The sequence below is a fragment of the Eurytemora carolleeae genome, unplaced genomic scaffold (assembly GCF_000591075.1).
Source record: "Eurytemora carolleeae unplaced genomic scaffold, Eaff_2.0 scaffold573, whole genome shotgun sequence".
NCBI classification, from domain to species: domain Eukaryota; kingdom Metazoa; phylum Arthropoda; class Copepoda; order Calanoida; family Temoridae; genus Eurytemora; species Eurytemora carolleeae.
The window spans coordinates 65,424-79,530 of record NW_019397425.1 but is presented as its reverse complement, the minus strand read 5'-3'; the positions used below and the strand labels follow the sequence as shown (position 1 = coordinate 79,530).

The 14,107-nt window shown below is 31.0% G+C and overlaps 1 protein-coding gene across 1 annotated transcript; it reads left to right on the top strand.

The window, feature by feature from the left end:
• The first annotated feature begins 2,033 nt into the window (after positions 1-2,033).
• On the top strand, positions 2,034-12,609 carry LOC111714224 (major facilitator superfamily domain-containing protein 10). Its single transcript, XM_023489287.1, has 18 exons — positions 2,034-2,135; positions 3,118-3,222; positions 3,595-3,686; positions 4,022-4,146; positions 4,555-4,598; positions 5,272-5,358; positions 5,595-5,649; positions 6,311-6,351; positions 6,496-6,562; positions 7,232-7,304; positions 7,670-7,723; positions 8,224-8,310; positions 9,290-9,329; positions 9,436-9,497; positions 9,595-9,716; positions 11,365-11,476; positions 11,809-11,881; positions 11,941-12,609. The coding sequence occupies exons 1-18, from the start codon at positions 2,075-2,077 to the stop codon at positions 12,048-12,050; spliced, it is 1,410 nt and encodes a 469-aa protein (XP_023345055.1). The 5' UTR covers positions 2,034-2,074; the 3' UTR covers positions 12,051-12,609.
• Positions 12,610-14,107: the final 1,498 nt, after the last annotated feature.

Here is a 14,107-nt window from a genome sequence, read left to right as displayed (position 1 = left end):
TTTTCTCTTAATTTTGTTAATCCTGATGTTTAAATTAACATATGTAATCCCTGTGTTCTGTGTAATATGATGCCAGAAGTATAATTTCTGTATATTTCTTTGTGCTTTAGTTCAGTTCTGTTAATTTAGTTTTATATCTTTCAGTTGGTTATTCATTTCCAACTTGAGAACAGTGGGCATTAATCCCAATTGCGTTTATTGCCCCAAACCGACACTGAGTGTCAGGTTTAGGGCTATTAAACCCCTTGGAGTAGGGCGCGCGTCAGATTTTATATGATTTGATTTGAGTTAGTAAAAGTGAAATTGTGTGTCCATATAAAACTATTTAATTATAAATAATAATATTTTAAAGTTTTCCAATGTTTAATTAACATTTATTTAAATTAAACGTTTTCCAAAAAAAATTACATCCATAACGCACAAAATAATTTTTATTTTATATTGATTTTTCAAAATTCCAATAAAATGTAAGCATAAAAAAGTAACAAAAAAGTTGTTATAAAAATTCCAGAATGTACGATCTAAGTAAATGCAGAATTTTTTTAAAAATATATATATTTTTCAAAAATCTTCATATTTTTATGGGACTTCCCTTATGTTGGCATTAATGTCCAGTTTTCCCGATATTTTATTGACAAATTATAATGTATATACTTTGTGACAGTAGAAAAGAATGTAGAAAGGAGGTNGTTATTTCTATTAACATTTTTACTACTATCATAATTAGTATTGTTATCATTATTTTTGATATTATTCATTTAAAATTAAAATATGTTCTTTGAATTAAAGAAAAAATAGCCTTTTTCGCGCATTTTTAAAATTTCAAAAAAATCAAAATCTTTTGAATACAACTTTTTGTAATTCTAAGCATCATTAACCTTCCCTGGGGTAATTCGAGGTTCCACACAAAATTTGGGCCCGATCGGTTTAGCCTTTTTGACGTTTATTTGATACAAACAGACAGACAGACAAGCAAAGTATATATATAGAAGAAGAAAACATTTAAAAGATTTAGTTTCTGTTCAAACTTTTGTGTAATGGTAGAAGGCTTCCTGTTTCATTATATTTTACCACTCACCTCGGACTAACCTGAGTGAGAAGCATTCGGTTTCTTTTATTTGAAATCAAACGTGTTTTGGTCTTTAATTCAACAAACTTTAAACTTACGATTTTGTTTATTCTATACTTTTTTATTCATGACGTATATGCCGACAAAAAAGTGTTTAAGAAAAAAGACTTAAAAATTATTTTTAACGGGTCAAATTGTGATCGAAAGTCAAAGCTTTCAAAAACATTGACAGAACCGTTAAATCCACGTGCTCTGTATGCCAATTTTTAGGGAAAAATTAAGAAGTTTTTGAGGTGAAAAATTCGCCAAAAAAAAATTCACTTCCCCCCTTAAATAAAAAGTAAAACCTTATTTTGATTAAAACTTAGAAACAATATTGAATTTGTGGATGTAAGAAGCATGCAACTGTTAGGAAAATAATTAGATGTTCAGGAAATGGAAAATTATGTCTTTTGTAGAAACTTAAAGGTGAACCAGTTTGAAAAATAATTCATTAATTTTGTGCTTGAAATATGCTTTAGTAGAGTAGAAGTAATGTCAATTGAAAGAGTCAATGGAACAAAATATTTTAGGATTCAAATTCCTTCCTGTTTCTAGTACGAAGAGGGGTTTAAGCCACACAAAGTATTTATTTTTCTGAATTAGCTAACAATGGAATTCATGTGTATTTAGTGAAAAGTGTACACTCTTTAACACTTGTTAAGTTTGGCAGATTAACACTTATTTGTGGAACACTAAACTCAACTATTATAATATATTTATTAAGATTTAAAGTATTAGTCATGGCCTCAAGGCTATTCTGAAAAATTATAACTATTTTAAAAAAGAAATTTTTTTACATTTTACCTATTTTGGCTTTCTCACAAACCTCTTAATTGTTTTCGTGTTTGTAGCCTTATATTTTCTGTACTTCTTAAATCTCTGATTCATGTATTCACACAATTTTTGCTTTCATTGCTTTGAATATCTTAATTCCTTTTTGAAGAAAACTTCTATTTCAGAAAAATGGCAACACTGCGCAGTGCGGCGCGCAGGGATGCCAATGGAAATACAAAGTTTGAGTCAGGTAATTGCGCTTTTTTGTACCAATCAATTTAAAAATTCATGAAGACAACGCTTTCGGAACGCTTTGCAACCCTTTTTCTGGGGATAATTTTGATGCTACCTATCCAATTCTTTATCGATCTAGGAGACAGAAAGAGAGGGAGTTNAGCGATGGTATAGATGGTTTCTATACCAAATCAAAAACACTTTCTGCTCCTTGAGCAAATTACGAATGACCAAATCTTAACCCTTGACATAATGTAATACAAACAATGATATGATTGAATCTACATATTCTTGTTTGCTGAGACTAAGAACCTATGAAGGGGTGGATTTACTCTACAAGAGAAAAATCCTTACAAGGTTACAATATCATAGATAAAAAAATTAGAAGGAAATATCCGTATTAAAATTCCTAAGTGTTCCCTGTTGCTGATCCTGATTGACAGTTCTCCGACACCTGCTCTGTCATCTCTCACATCACTGACTTTCACAATCATCACTATGTGTCTATCTATATATGTTTCCATATTCTGTTCCTTCTCGGATATTTATCACTTCTCCTTATTTGATTCTCATATCTTGGTATCCTGGTTATTTTGCTAGAGTTGTTTGCACACAGGGTCTTCCTCCTACGTTATTCTGAAGAAAGAACTCTTCTCCTCCCATACGGTGAATAATAGACGAGGTTCGGGCTTGGTCTGTTAGCTGAAAACAGTTTTCAAAGATCTAAAAATATATAACATATATCTAATGTTTTCCCCTATTTCTTTCTAGATCTTACAATCCTTCTATGGTTCTAAACTAGCTAGAACATGCTGTGGTCACACTGCATCAATTTAAGCTTTCAAATGTGCTACAGTCATCGCTTGATACAAAGCTAAAAAATTGTACAGATTATTCAAGTTTTAACTGTAAATTTGAAAATAAAACTTCTTATGTAATATCTTTTATATTATTTTACATACATATATTTTAAGTTACCGAATTATATCTTGAATTAGAAGTAGGCGAAGGGGAGAAGAAAGGAGAGAAAGATGAGAAGAAGAATGAAAAGAAAGATAACACAACAATTGTTGTTTTCTTCGGACTACTTATTGATCTTCTAGGTAAGTACTTAGTATACGATCCATCTGATTAATTATTGGATGAATTATGATTCATGTCTAAACCATTTTAGTATTTGAAAACTGAAGGGGTCTAAAATATTAGAGGTATCAATTTAAAGAGCTAGTCCCTGTCCCCTTCATGAGGGAGGAAAAATCTTTTTAAAGCATTGGGGAAAAGAAAAAATTCTTAATATATTATGCAGTTTTTTTATGGGCATTCTCTCAATATTACGCTAAATTTTGTTGGGCTTGACAATGACAACTTGTGACGGGGGCAGTAAAGAGGTGGTCGCTAGAGATTGTATAAAAAGAATTTTGCAGGGAATTACAGGGGGAACATGGTTAAAATTGCATTTTAATATTTTGTTTTAGCGTTTACCCTGATCCTTCCTTTGTTCCCCTCCTTGATTTCACACTACAGGAAGGAGGACTCTAGCGGTCTGTTCAACTACATGGAGATCAAGGTCACATTAATCAATCAATCAATCAATCAGCAGAAAATGGCCAAATTTTCAGAAAATTTTTCTGTAATCTCCTTGTTTTAAAACTCTAAAAGCGTACAAGGAAATCTAAACAAATTCGTTGAAAAAGTAAATAAAATGTTTGTACGCTGCGCAGTGCACATATATGTAAACATGGAAAGGATCGATTTTGAATTTGAATTAAAAAACAAGAAATGGATATTTTAGACCCAGGTTTATGTTTTTTTTCTTTTTTTACCAGTGCAAAGATGGAACAAATAGTTAAAGAAAACCTACTTTTTTTATTTACAAATTAGGCGAGGAACTTTTTACTTTAGATTGAAGGTTTCCGTGGGTTAGTCGGAGCCCCACCTGAGGTTAATACTGTTCTATTTGGTGGATTTCTAGGCTCTATTTTCTCTTTTCTACAGTTTATTGCCAGCCCTGTCATTGGAGGCCTCAGGTGTATATTTATCTTAATTTATCTATATTTTGAGTATTGTATTTGAACAATTAAAAATGTTAAATTATTTGAGATTAGCTGAAATGCCCGGCGTTGGCCGTGAAATAAAAATAATCGAATTTTGAATTAAAAATTAAGTTTTGAATAAAAATTTAGAATTTTTGAAGAAAAAAAATCTATTTTTGAAAAAAAATAAAATGGGCACTTAGGTTCCCTCAAAAAATTCCAGCCAATTTGGTTCAGTTTGGCTATAGCTGACATAAAAATAATATATATAAGCGAGGATATATATATATATATAGATTGATAAAAATCCCTTTTTAGAATTTGTGAATTTAATAAAAGCTTGATCTTTTTAATGACTAATAAACCTAAAAATAATGAGCTAAAAATATTAAATATTTTTAGTGATAGATTTGGACGGAAACCACTTTTACTTCTCTCAACGGCAGGTTAGTTTTTGGTCTTGGTCTTCTTCATAGAGTTGGTCTTGGTCTTCTTCATAGAGTTGGTCTTGGTTTTCGTCATAGAGTTGGTCTCGTTCTTTATCATAGAGTTGGTCTTGTTCTTCGTCATAGAGTAGATCTTGTTCTTTGTCATTGAGTTGGTCTTGTTCTTCGTCATAGAGTTGGTCTTGTTCTTCGTTATATAGTTGGTCTTGTTCTTTGTCACAGAGTTGATCTTGTTCTTTGTCATAGAGTTGGTCTTGTTCTTCGTCCTAGAGTTTGTCTTGCTCTTTGTCATAGAGCTGGACTTGTTCTTCGTCATATAGTTGGTCTTGTTCTTTGTCACAGAGTTGATCTTGTTCTTTGTCATAGAGTTGGTCTTGTCCTTCGTCCTAGAGTTGGTCTTGCTCTTTGTCATAGAGCTGGTCTTGTTCTTCGTCATAGAGTTGGTCTTGGTCTTCGGCATAGAGTAGATTTTTGTTTAAAGCTAGACTGAGTTTGACCTTAATCGACGTGTTGGTTATAAACTTATAGTCTTATGGTTGCCTTTATCTTAGTCATACATTTGGTCTTGGTCTAAGTCTATTTATCTATCTATCTATCTATCTATCTATCTATCTATTTATCTATCTATCTATCTATCTATCTATCCATATATCTATCTATCTATTCTGTTTAGGAATCTCTCTGTCCTACGTTATCTGGGTGTTATCTAATAATTTCGCCCTATTTGTTCTCGCTAGGATAGTTGGAGGGATCTCAAAAGGTAATTTTTTTTATGCTTTCGTTCAAAAAACCTTTTTGACCTTTTTTGCAACATAGATTTAAAAAAAATATGTCTTTAAAACTTAGCTTAAAACAAAGACTAAGACTTTAAAAAATATTACTTGAAAAATTGTTATTTTTATTAAATTATTGCAAAATTGTTATTTTTATTAAATTATTTTATATTTTTATATTTTTATCAAATTATTTTATATTAAATTATTTTATATTTTTCAGGAAATGTTTCCTTGTCCGCTGCAATTGTAACTGACGTATCTACACCTGCCAATAGGAATTTAATAATCTTTAATGATCATTTAGAATCTTTAAAATTTATTATTTCCAGTGGCACGTATACAGGATTTTTTTTCTTCAGAGTGGGTGCTGACATTTTTATTTCAGGGGCCTGAAAATCCCATGGAAGCCATAGGTTTTACGCCTCTTGTATTTCTTAATAACTACGCAGATTTTCGTCAAATCTAACGGAAAAATAACGAAAGAAATCTTGTGACTTATTCTTCAAACACCGCTGAAAAAGACGACATTTAGTTGCTCAACAGGACCAAGGTTTCTTAGGATTCATCGTTAACTAAGTCCTTAGTGAACCTTATTTTAGCCACTTTGGATAAATCCTAAAAATATATGTTTAAAATGCCCAATTTTTTCATTAATTTATCGTTCAACGATAATTAGTTTTCTGCTATATGTCGTCTTTAAAAGAAAATCAAATGTCGTCTTCCCAAATATAAAAATTCTATCACAGATTCCAAATTACGGGTTATTTCTGGAAACTGGCCAAGTAGGCCTCTAGTCTGTCCAAAAATGGTTTGCTTTGTTTTTAGAAATTTCGGATTAAGCCATTTAATTTTTGAAATAAAAGTTGCGGTGAATTATTTTTATTTAATCAATTAAATCCTTGTTTTGGTCAACCTTTCATTAAATGTCGTCTTCAGAGGCAGAGGAATGGCTTTAATAGGAGTGGCGTTTAGCCTAGGTATTTATTTATATGTTATGTCAGTCCAACTTCATTGAATGACGGGTTGTCTTTTATTAATAAAAATAATAATAAAAGTGAATAAAAACGTTATTAACTGTAAAGACATTTTGTTATTTTTATTAAATAATTTATATATTTCAGGTTTTCTGTTCGGACCTATTATTGGAGCCGGGTTTTCATTCTGGAGTAAAGGGAAGGAGGGAGACTGGTAGGTTTCAAAATATAAATACAGGGTGACCCCAAAAAATGGGGATAACGGTTTTTTTCGTTCATTATATCGTTCAAAAAGACATACAAATCAAATTTAGTAAAAAGAATTTAATTTTTGAAGGGGTCCTTATGAGTAGATTTTTGTCGTCTGATCTGCTCATTCATTCATTCGAAAATCAAAGGTGTAACCGTGCTTTATAAAAATTAAAATTAGAGGTTACAGCCATTTTAGCCTTTTGTTTCCTCGAGTGCCTTGATAGAAATAAGAAATCAGTAATTCTTTTTCCATGGCAGGAAATCATATCGCTTTGGGAAATAGTTGATAATGTGAACATGTAATAAATTTAAATGTATTTATTATTATTATTTATTCGTTTATCTATTTTTTCCCGTAATATATTATATATCTACATTTTTATGAAATATTAAGAATTTTTAATTTTTCAAAGTAAACAGAGAGGTTTTTTAACATTTAACATAGTTTAACACTAAAAGGAAGCATTGGAAGACAAAAAAAAATTTAAAAAACTAGACTAAAGCTATTTTCGTGTTTTTTTGAATGATTTAAAGTTAGGCTGAAGCATAATTATCCCTGTTTGTCTGTATCACCCTGTACATATATTAAGATCAAGAGTCTGAAAACCTAATATAAATATGATATTTCTAGGTTTATTTACCCTGCTGTTACTGCTCTAGGACTATCCCTATTGGATATCATTTATATAGCTGTATTTTTCAAGGTAACTAAAACTGAGCCCGAATTTGAAGAATATAAGCCGCGGCTTAAAATTGAGATGCGGCTCAAATATGGTTGTTTCCAATTTAAATTGAATTTAATTCGGCGCTCAATTAAAACCGGTTTTTTTGCGGATTTCAGACGCAGCTCAAATTCATTCAATTCGGACTGTGAAGAGTTGATTCCGTAGCCCCCCCCCCCCATAAAAAAGGACAAAAAAGGTTTCAGAATGAGTAATAGATTAAATCGGAAAGGACTGATTGTGTGAAATGGAATGATGAATCGAATAAAAAAAATCATTTGTCAAGTTAAAAATGGCCATCCGGAATATCAGCTGATTTTGTAAAGTTATTTTTTAAATGTTTCTAGGAATCCTTACCACCACACAAGAGAAACCAGAGTACCAGAGATACACTTCTTCAGGTTACTTTTTACAATTTATCAAAAAATAATCTTTGTAAGAATATTCTTTCTAAGAATAAGTTTGCAACTGCAATTGCCGCAGAAGTCCCATTCTTTGTGAGAAACCCTTAATATTATAAAAAAAAAATTCGTATTTGGGTCTGTAAGATTTACGCACTATTTTACAGAAAAGGGAAACATGAAAGAAAAGTAGTAATGAAATCTAAACATGACTTAAATGATCCGTTTCTTACCTTCTTCCCTTTCACCAATATACACATTTTACAGAAATTCAATTAATTTAAAGGTTCCTAGTATTAAAAGGTTTATTTAAAGGGCAACCCCCTTTTTTAGTTTTTGTCTGCTTTTTGTAAAAAGATTATTTTTTTTTACGGGAGTAGAGACAGACATCTTCTGAAACAATTGCTTCACCCTGACCCTATACTTGAACCTGACCTATACCCTGACCCGAAAATTGAACCTATCTAGACCCTAACCTTGACCTTGACCCTTACATCTAGGCCTGGATGTACCTTGATCCAACTAAACTATTCAATTTCTCCTCCTTGACAAATCTTCCAGACAAGGATAGGCAATCCTTAAAGCAGGTTAGTTTGTTGCTGTACAACAGTTTCAGTGTACACATTGTACATTACACTATGTACATTGTACATGCTGCATACATGTCTTATATTCTGTTGAACATCCGATATACAGTAATACAGTTATACAGTTATACAGTTATACAGTTATACAGTTATACAGTTTTACAGTTATGCAGTTATACAGTTATACAGTTATACAGTTATACAGTTATACAGTTATACAGTTATACAGTTATACAGTTATACAGTTATATACAGTTAAACAGTTATATATGTTATACAGTTATACAGTTATACAGTTATACAGTTATACAGTTATACAGTTATACAGTTATACAGTTATACAGTTATACAGTTATACAGTTATACAGTTATATAAAGTTATATACAGTTATACAGTTATATACAGTTAAACAGTTATATATGTTATACAGTTATACAGTTATACAGTTATACAGTTATATATAGTTAAACAGTTATACAATTATACAGTTATACAGTTATACAGTTATACAGCTGTGTTTTCTTTCGTTATTAAACATTGCTCAGAATAATGGATTAAACGACAATACTTATTATTTTATTTCTTTATCCGTACAAGCTATACGACCTCACTTCATTCTTAAGTTAGCAAATTTATTTCGAGTCTGGGTGGTGGATTGGACATCCCTAACAGACTCTTGATTTGATCTGAATACACCTGGAATAAAAGTCAAAAATATGATTTAATTGGGTTTTTAGTTTTTTGGAAGCCAAGAAAAATGGTATAACCAGTGAATAGTGGTATAAGTGTAATCTTTTATCATAATGTTAACTATTAAATGTCTTGCTATATACTTTTATATTTTTGAAATGTTCCCTGCAAACATTTTCTGAAATAAATCATCTAAAACTTCATGCACTAAAAATTTACAAGTACTTACAGAAATTTCCAGTCATATAATTATAGTGACAAATTAAGGTAATATCTAATATTGTTTAGATTGGTTGGGCCTATTTTCTATATCTTTTCCTGTATTCAGGTAACCAAGTCTATAAATTAGAATCACAAAAAAATCGATTATTAGTCCACTTTATTAATTGAAAACTGAATTTTATTTTATATATATATATATATCTACTATCTAGGAATGGAATTTACTTTGACTTTTCTGACTCATCTTAGATTCAACTTTACTTCAATGCAGCAGGTAAGAATAAAGTATTATGAAAGTCGTCTTCAAACTGTGATTGGTCTAAATGTCGTCTTTTGACTGGATTTTTAATACATTTTCTTTCATGGTTCAGGGTCGAATGTTCCTGTTTATTGGGATCATCATGGCTGTTCTACAAGGCGGAGTTGTGCGCAGAATTAAGCTAGGTGGAGAGAAAAACGCGGCATTGTGGGGTCTTCTACTAATTGTACCGAGGTAAAGGACTAGTTTTTAGCTCCCATTGTTGATGTAAAGGGACTGTACACGTATTTTCAAGATACTCAATTTATAAAGTGGTATCTGTAAAGGGTAAAAGCTTTATCTGATCATGAATGCACAAGATATTCATCATTTTCTTTCAGAGAGTTGATTATTTTCAGTTGTGGTTACTGTATAAAGTGACTTTCTGCATCAGAAACAATGGAAGTAAATTTCAGAATCAGACACTTTTCAAGCTAGGAACGACGATTTCTTCCGCGCGCAGTTTCAATCAGACCTTAGTGTGAATTTGGAATGCCCTTCTTTTAAATGGGTGGACAAGCTTGAAATGACGACAATATTTCCTTTTATGTATAAATATAAATTTTTATTATCTGAAGTTCATTTTTATTAGACCTCTTACAAAATTTAAATTGTTTACTTTTCATAAAAATCTACTATTCTCTAAAACATTAATTTAAGAGGGTGAATATTTCTGAAAATTGATCAATAAATTGATAAAGTTCCACCCAACTAATATTGGGCAGAATATTTTGATCGGTTAAGTTAAGTCGCTCATGGTTTATTGGCTCTTAAAAACTTATGCAGTCTACTATACTTTTAAATTAAACACTTTATAAATTGGCTTGATAACAACATGAACCCTAAAAATTTAAAATTTTGAATGTTTGAAAACCGACCAAGTAAGAACCCCAACAACACTACCTCAATTACAGGGTGTCCCACGAAACATGACAATAGGAAGACGACTTGAAAGTCGTCTTTGTTATTTGAATTTATTTGTGACATTTAGTCTTCTATCTACTTTAACGTGCATGATTCTTGAAACAATTATCACATAATTCTCCTAGCCCTGGCATTTCCAAAAAGTGGTCTGCGTTTTTTGTGCTTTCAATATTACCGGAGATATAAAGAGTTTGGTTCAGATTTCAATTTTGTTAAATAAAAGCAAAATTGTCGAAATCTGAACGAAATTCTTCATATCTCGGGCAATATTGAAAGCACAAAAAAAGCAGACCACATTTTGGAAATGGCAGGACAAGGGAAATTTTGTGATTATTATCTCTATAAATTTACTTCTAAAATTAGATTGACAAATAAACGCAGCAAATTATATCAAAAATCAAGACGACATTCAAGTCGTCCTGCATACTGTCATGTTTCGTGGGACACCCTGTATATTCCGTTTACTCAGACAAACATTAGGCACAGGCCAGACGTTAACATGCAGATGTAATCATGAATAAGTTTAGAAGAAGCAAACATCTCTTCATTTTACAAATTACAAACGTCAATAAATATCCCTAAAACTATTATGCGTCAACTTGTTAATTTATCCATTGACAGGGAATACATAGTCAACCATGGGTCAATCTAATTTATATTACATGATGCCATGGTCAACTCCGTTTCTTTAAAATTAACTTTACAGAAAATAGAAAAGGGTTATCTTTTCATATCACACTATGAGCTTTTCAAAATGAGGTCTAATTTTCCTTAACCATTCAATGACCTGTTTTTTTCCTTAACCGTTTAATGACCTTTTCTCGATTAAAATCTTTTTCATTCTACATTTCATGTTATCTTGATAAAATTGATTTCTTTAATTCACTCAATAATTTACAAAACAAAAATCTCATTTTAGTTTTGCAATTGTGGGAATGGCACAGTCCATTTTTGCGTTGTATTGTGGACTGGGACTTTATGCAGTTTCTACTGCTTTTGTAGTTCCCTGTATAACTACACTTGTTTCGCAGGTTAGATAAACTTACAAGTTTTTTTACATTTTTCATCCAATTTTTTATTCAAAACATTTATATTTAGGTTAAATAAAACTATCATGTTTTTTTAACATAATTCTGCATGGTATATATTATATGTCTTATGGTAACATTTTGACATATCCTACCCTAGAACCTTTGCCTGATCTAAGGATGCATAAGATTGATTTTCATGTGGAAATTGTCAGAATTAAACACTTTTCATGATATAAATACTGCGATGTTTCCCACATGATTGATCAGGTAAAGGTTTTAAGGGTTCCATTGTGAATCGTCGTGCCCCTCTTTTTATGAATAACCTTTTTCAGTACGGAGAACATCATCAGAAAGGAATAATCATGGGAGTATTTAGATCCCTGGGAGCTCTGGGAAGAGCCTTAGGTAATTAAAAAAAAAAAAATTCTTAAATTAGGACTGTTGATAACTTTAAGATTTTTTAGGACCCATTTTCGGATCCTTTCTGTACTGGAGTTTGGGCCCTGAAATATCCTACGCACTTGGAGGCTTTCTTCTTCTTGTTCCTTATCAGATTCTGAAATCCGTCAAATAGAAGAACAGAACATTTTTTTCATCTCAAACAATATTTGTTGAAATTTCGAGAGTAGTTTCTTTCTACAGGGTTTATAGAATTTTTTTAAAATCTCGAGTTGTAAACCGTCCCATTTTAGATGCTCATTGCTTTATTTTAGTTTTAAGTTCGATCAGATCGATTTTGTATACTGTTAAAAACATTTCATTCCCTTTACTCTGACTTAGGACGAGTTTTGTTTTTCGTTTTCGGCCTTACGTAAATTTTGTTTCTAATCATTATAATTTATATAACATTAAAGCTGATATGAAACATTTAAATATTTTAAAAAGTTAGATATAATCTATTTAAAAGCTCAAACACATGTATCTATCACTCGTAACAGTGGCAGTGCTCAAATTAATTAACGGCTATTTCATATCACTCAGAAACTTTTACATGTGGTTTGTTGGACAGGATTATATACCAAGGATGATACTTCTTAACTTCTTCATTCTGAAGATCACAGATTAATTTTTGTCTTTTCTAAATATGTACTAAACTTGGTTGTTAAAGAATACAAACAGTTTAAAGCTACAAGGGACCAATGACCAAGGTTAAAATGCAAAGAAAGTTATTTAAGAGGTGTACGCATCTTTTGTACTGCATCGTACTCTCTCTGGGCGGTAATGTAAACACAGGAGGGTAATGTAACCTCCTTGGGTTCTAAACGAACACCAATGCTTCTATTCTTGTTTATAAATTCCACCCAGAGAGAACTGGTTTCAATATGTCCGCAGAGTATACGCAACTGCAATTAACTTTCCTTGCATTATAACCTTGCCAATGACCATCCATTTAAGAAAAGACTCATCTCATACTTTGGGGGTATCCCTGTACAATGTGCAAACTTTCATCACTTAATTTGGAGAAATAGTTTAGATTATTTTCTGAGTACACGGTGTTTTAATAAACATTGGAATTAAGAGACGAATTGAAATTGGACAGTTTTTAAAATGTGTTTTATCCTTTTAAAACTTTTAAATTGACGAAGATATAAAATAGTAATTATTTAAAATGCTACTAAAATTACGTTTACAAAATAATTCAATGATGGATAAGTGGGCACTTTAATTCTATTGTTATTGGTTAAATGGTTAATCCTAGATGTATGTAAAGATAAATGAAAAGAAATATTGATGTTCAAAATATTATATTTTTTCTTCAAAATATTTGTTTTTCCTCTCACTGTCAAATTTTAAATTTAAGACCTCTGTTAGATTTGTTTGTATTTTTATATTACTCATTTTCTGTCCTTCTGTGATAATGATTATTCCAGTAAGCATTTGATTTGATAATCATTCAATACTTGTAACATTTTGTAATTCTTTTATATAAATAAATCAAGCTTCATTACATAAACATTCCAGCCGGAGCATGCTGGTTGGTTCTAATGGGAAAAGGTTTAAAAATGAATTATAAAATATAGTACGGTGGTAGGCGATTATATCAATATAATGAAGACGAATTTGTTATTTAAATTTTTATTGTTAGCAAGCTTTTTCGAATAACAAGTAATTAAAGAAAACTCTTTTTAATTGAAAGCTTCTCTTTGTTTCCATGTTTTTGGTGCATCCATGCTGTTTAAAGGCTTGATATATATCAAAAGTCGTCTTTTTGTATTGATATAATCGCCTTCCACCGTACATAGTTTAATTAGGTATTTAAATTGTCCCTTAGAAGGTTTTTACGTACCAAAATGTCTTAAAATATTTCGAATAATTTCAGGAGGGCTAAAACACACGTGTGAGCCTCAGCCAGGCTGTTTACGACGATTATTTTGATCGTCTTCTTAGTCTTAGTAATACACGCAAAAATTTTAATGGTCAATTTATTAGATTTTCCGTTCCTGAAAATAATTTTTTATGATGTTCTTTGTTCCTAACTTATTAGATTTTCACAGAGACTTGTGTAGAGTTTCCAGCGGAATGAAAAATTCCGTAATTTTGCGCATTCCTTTCGTAAAAAATGTGCAAATATTGTGCGAATAAAATACTCAAATAACAAGGTAAAATTGATGCAAATTCCTAGAAAAACTG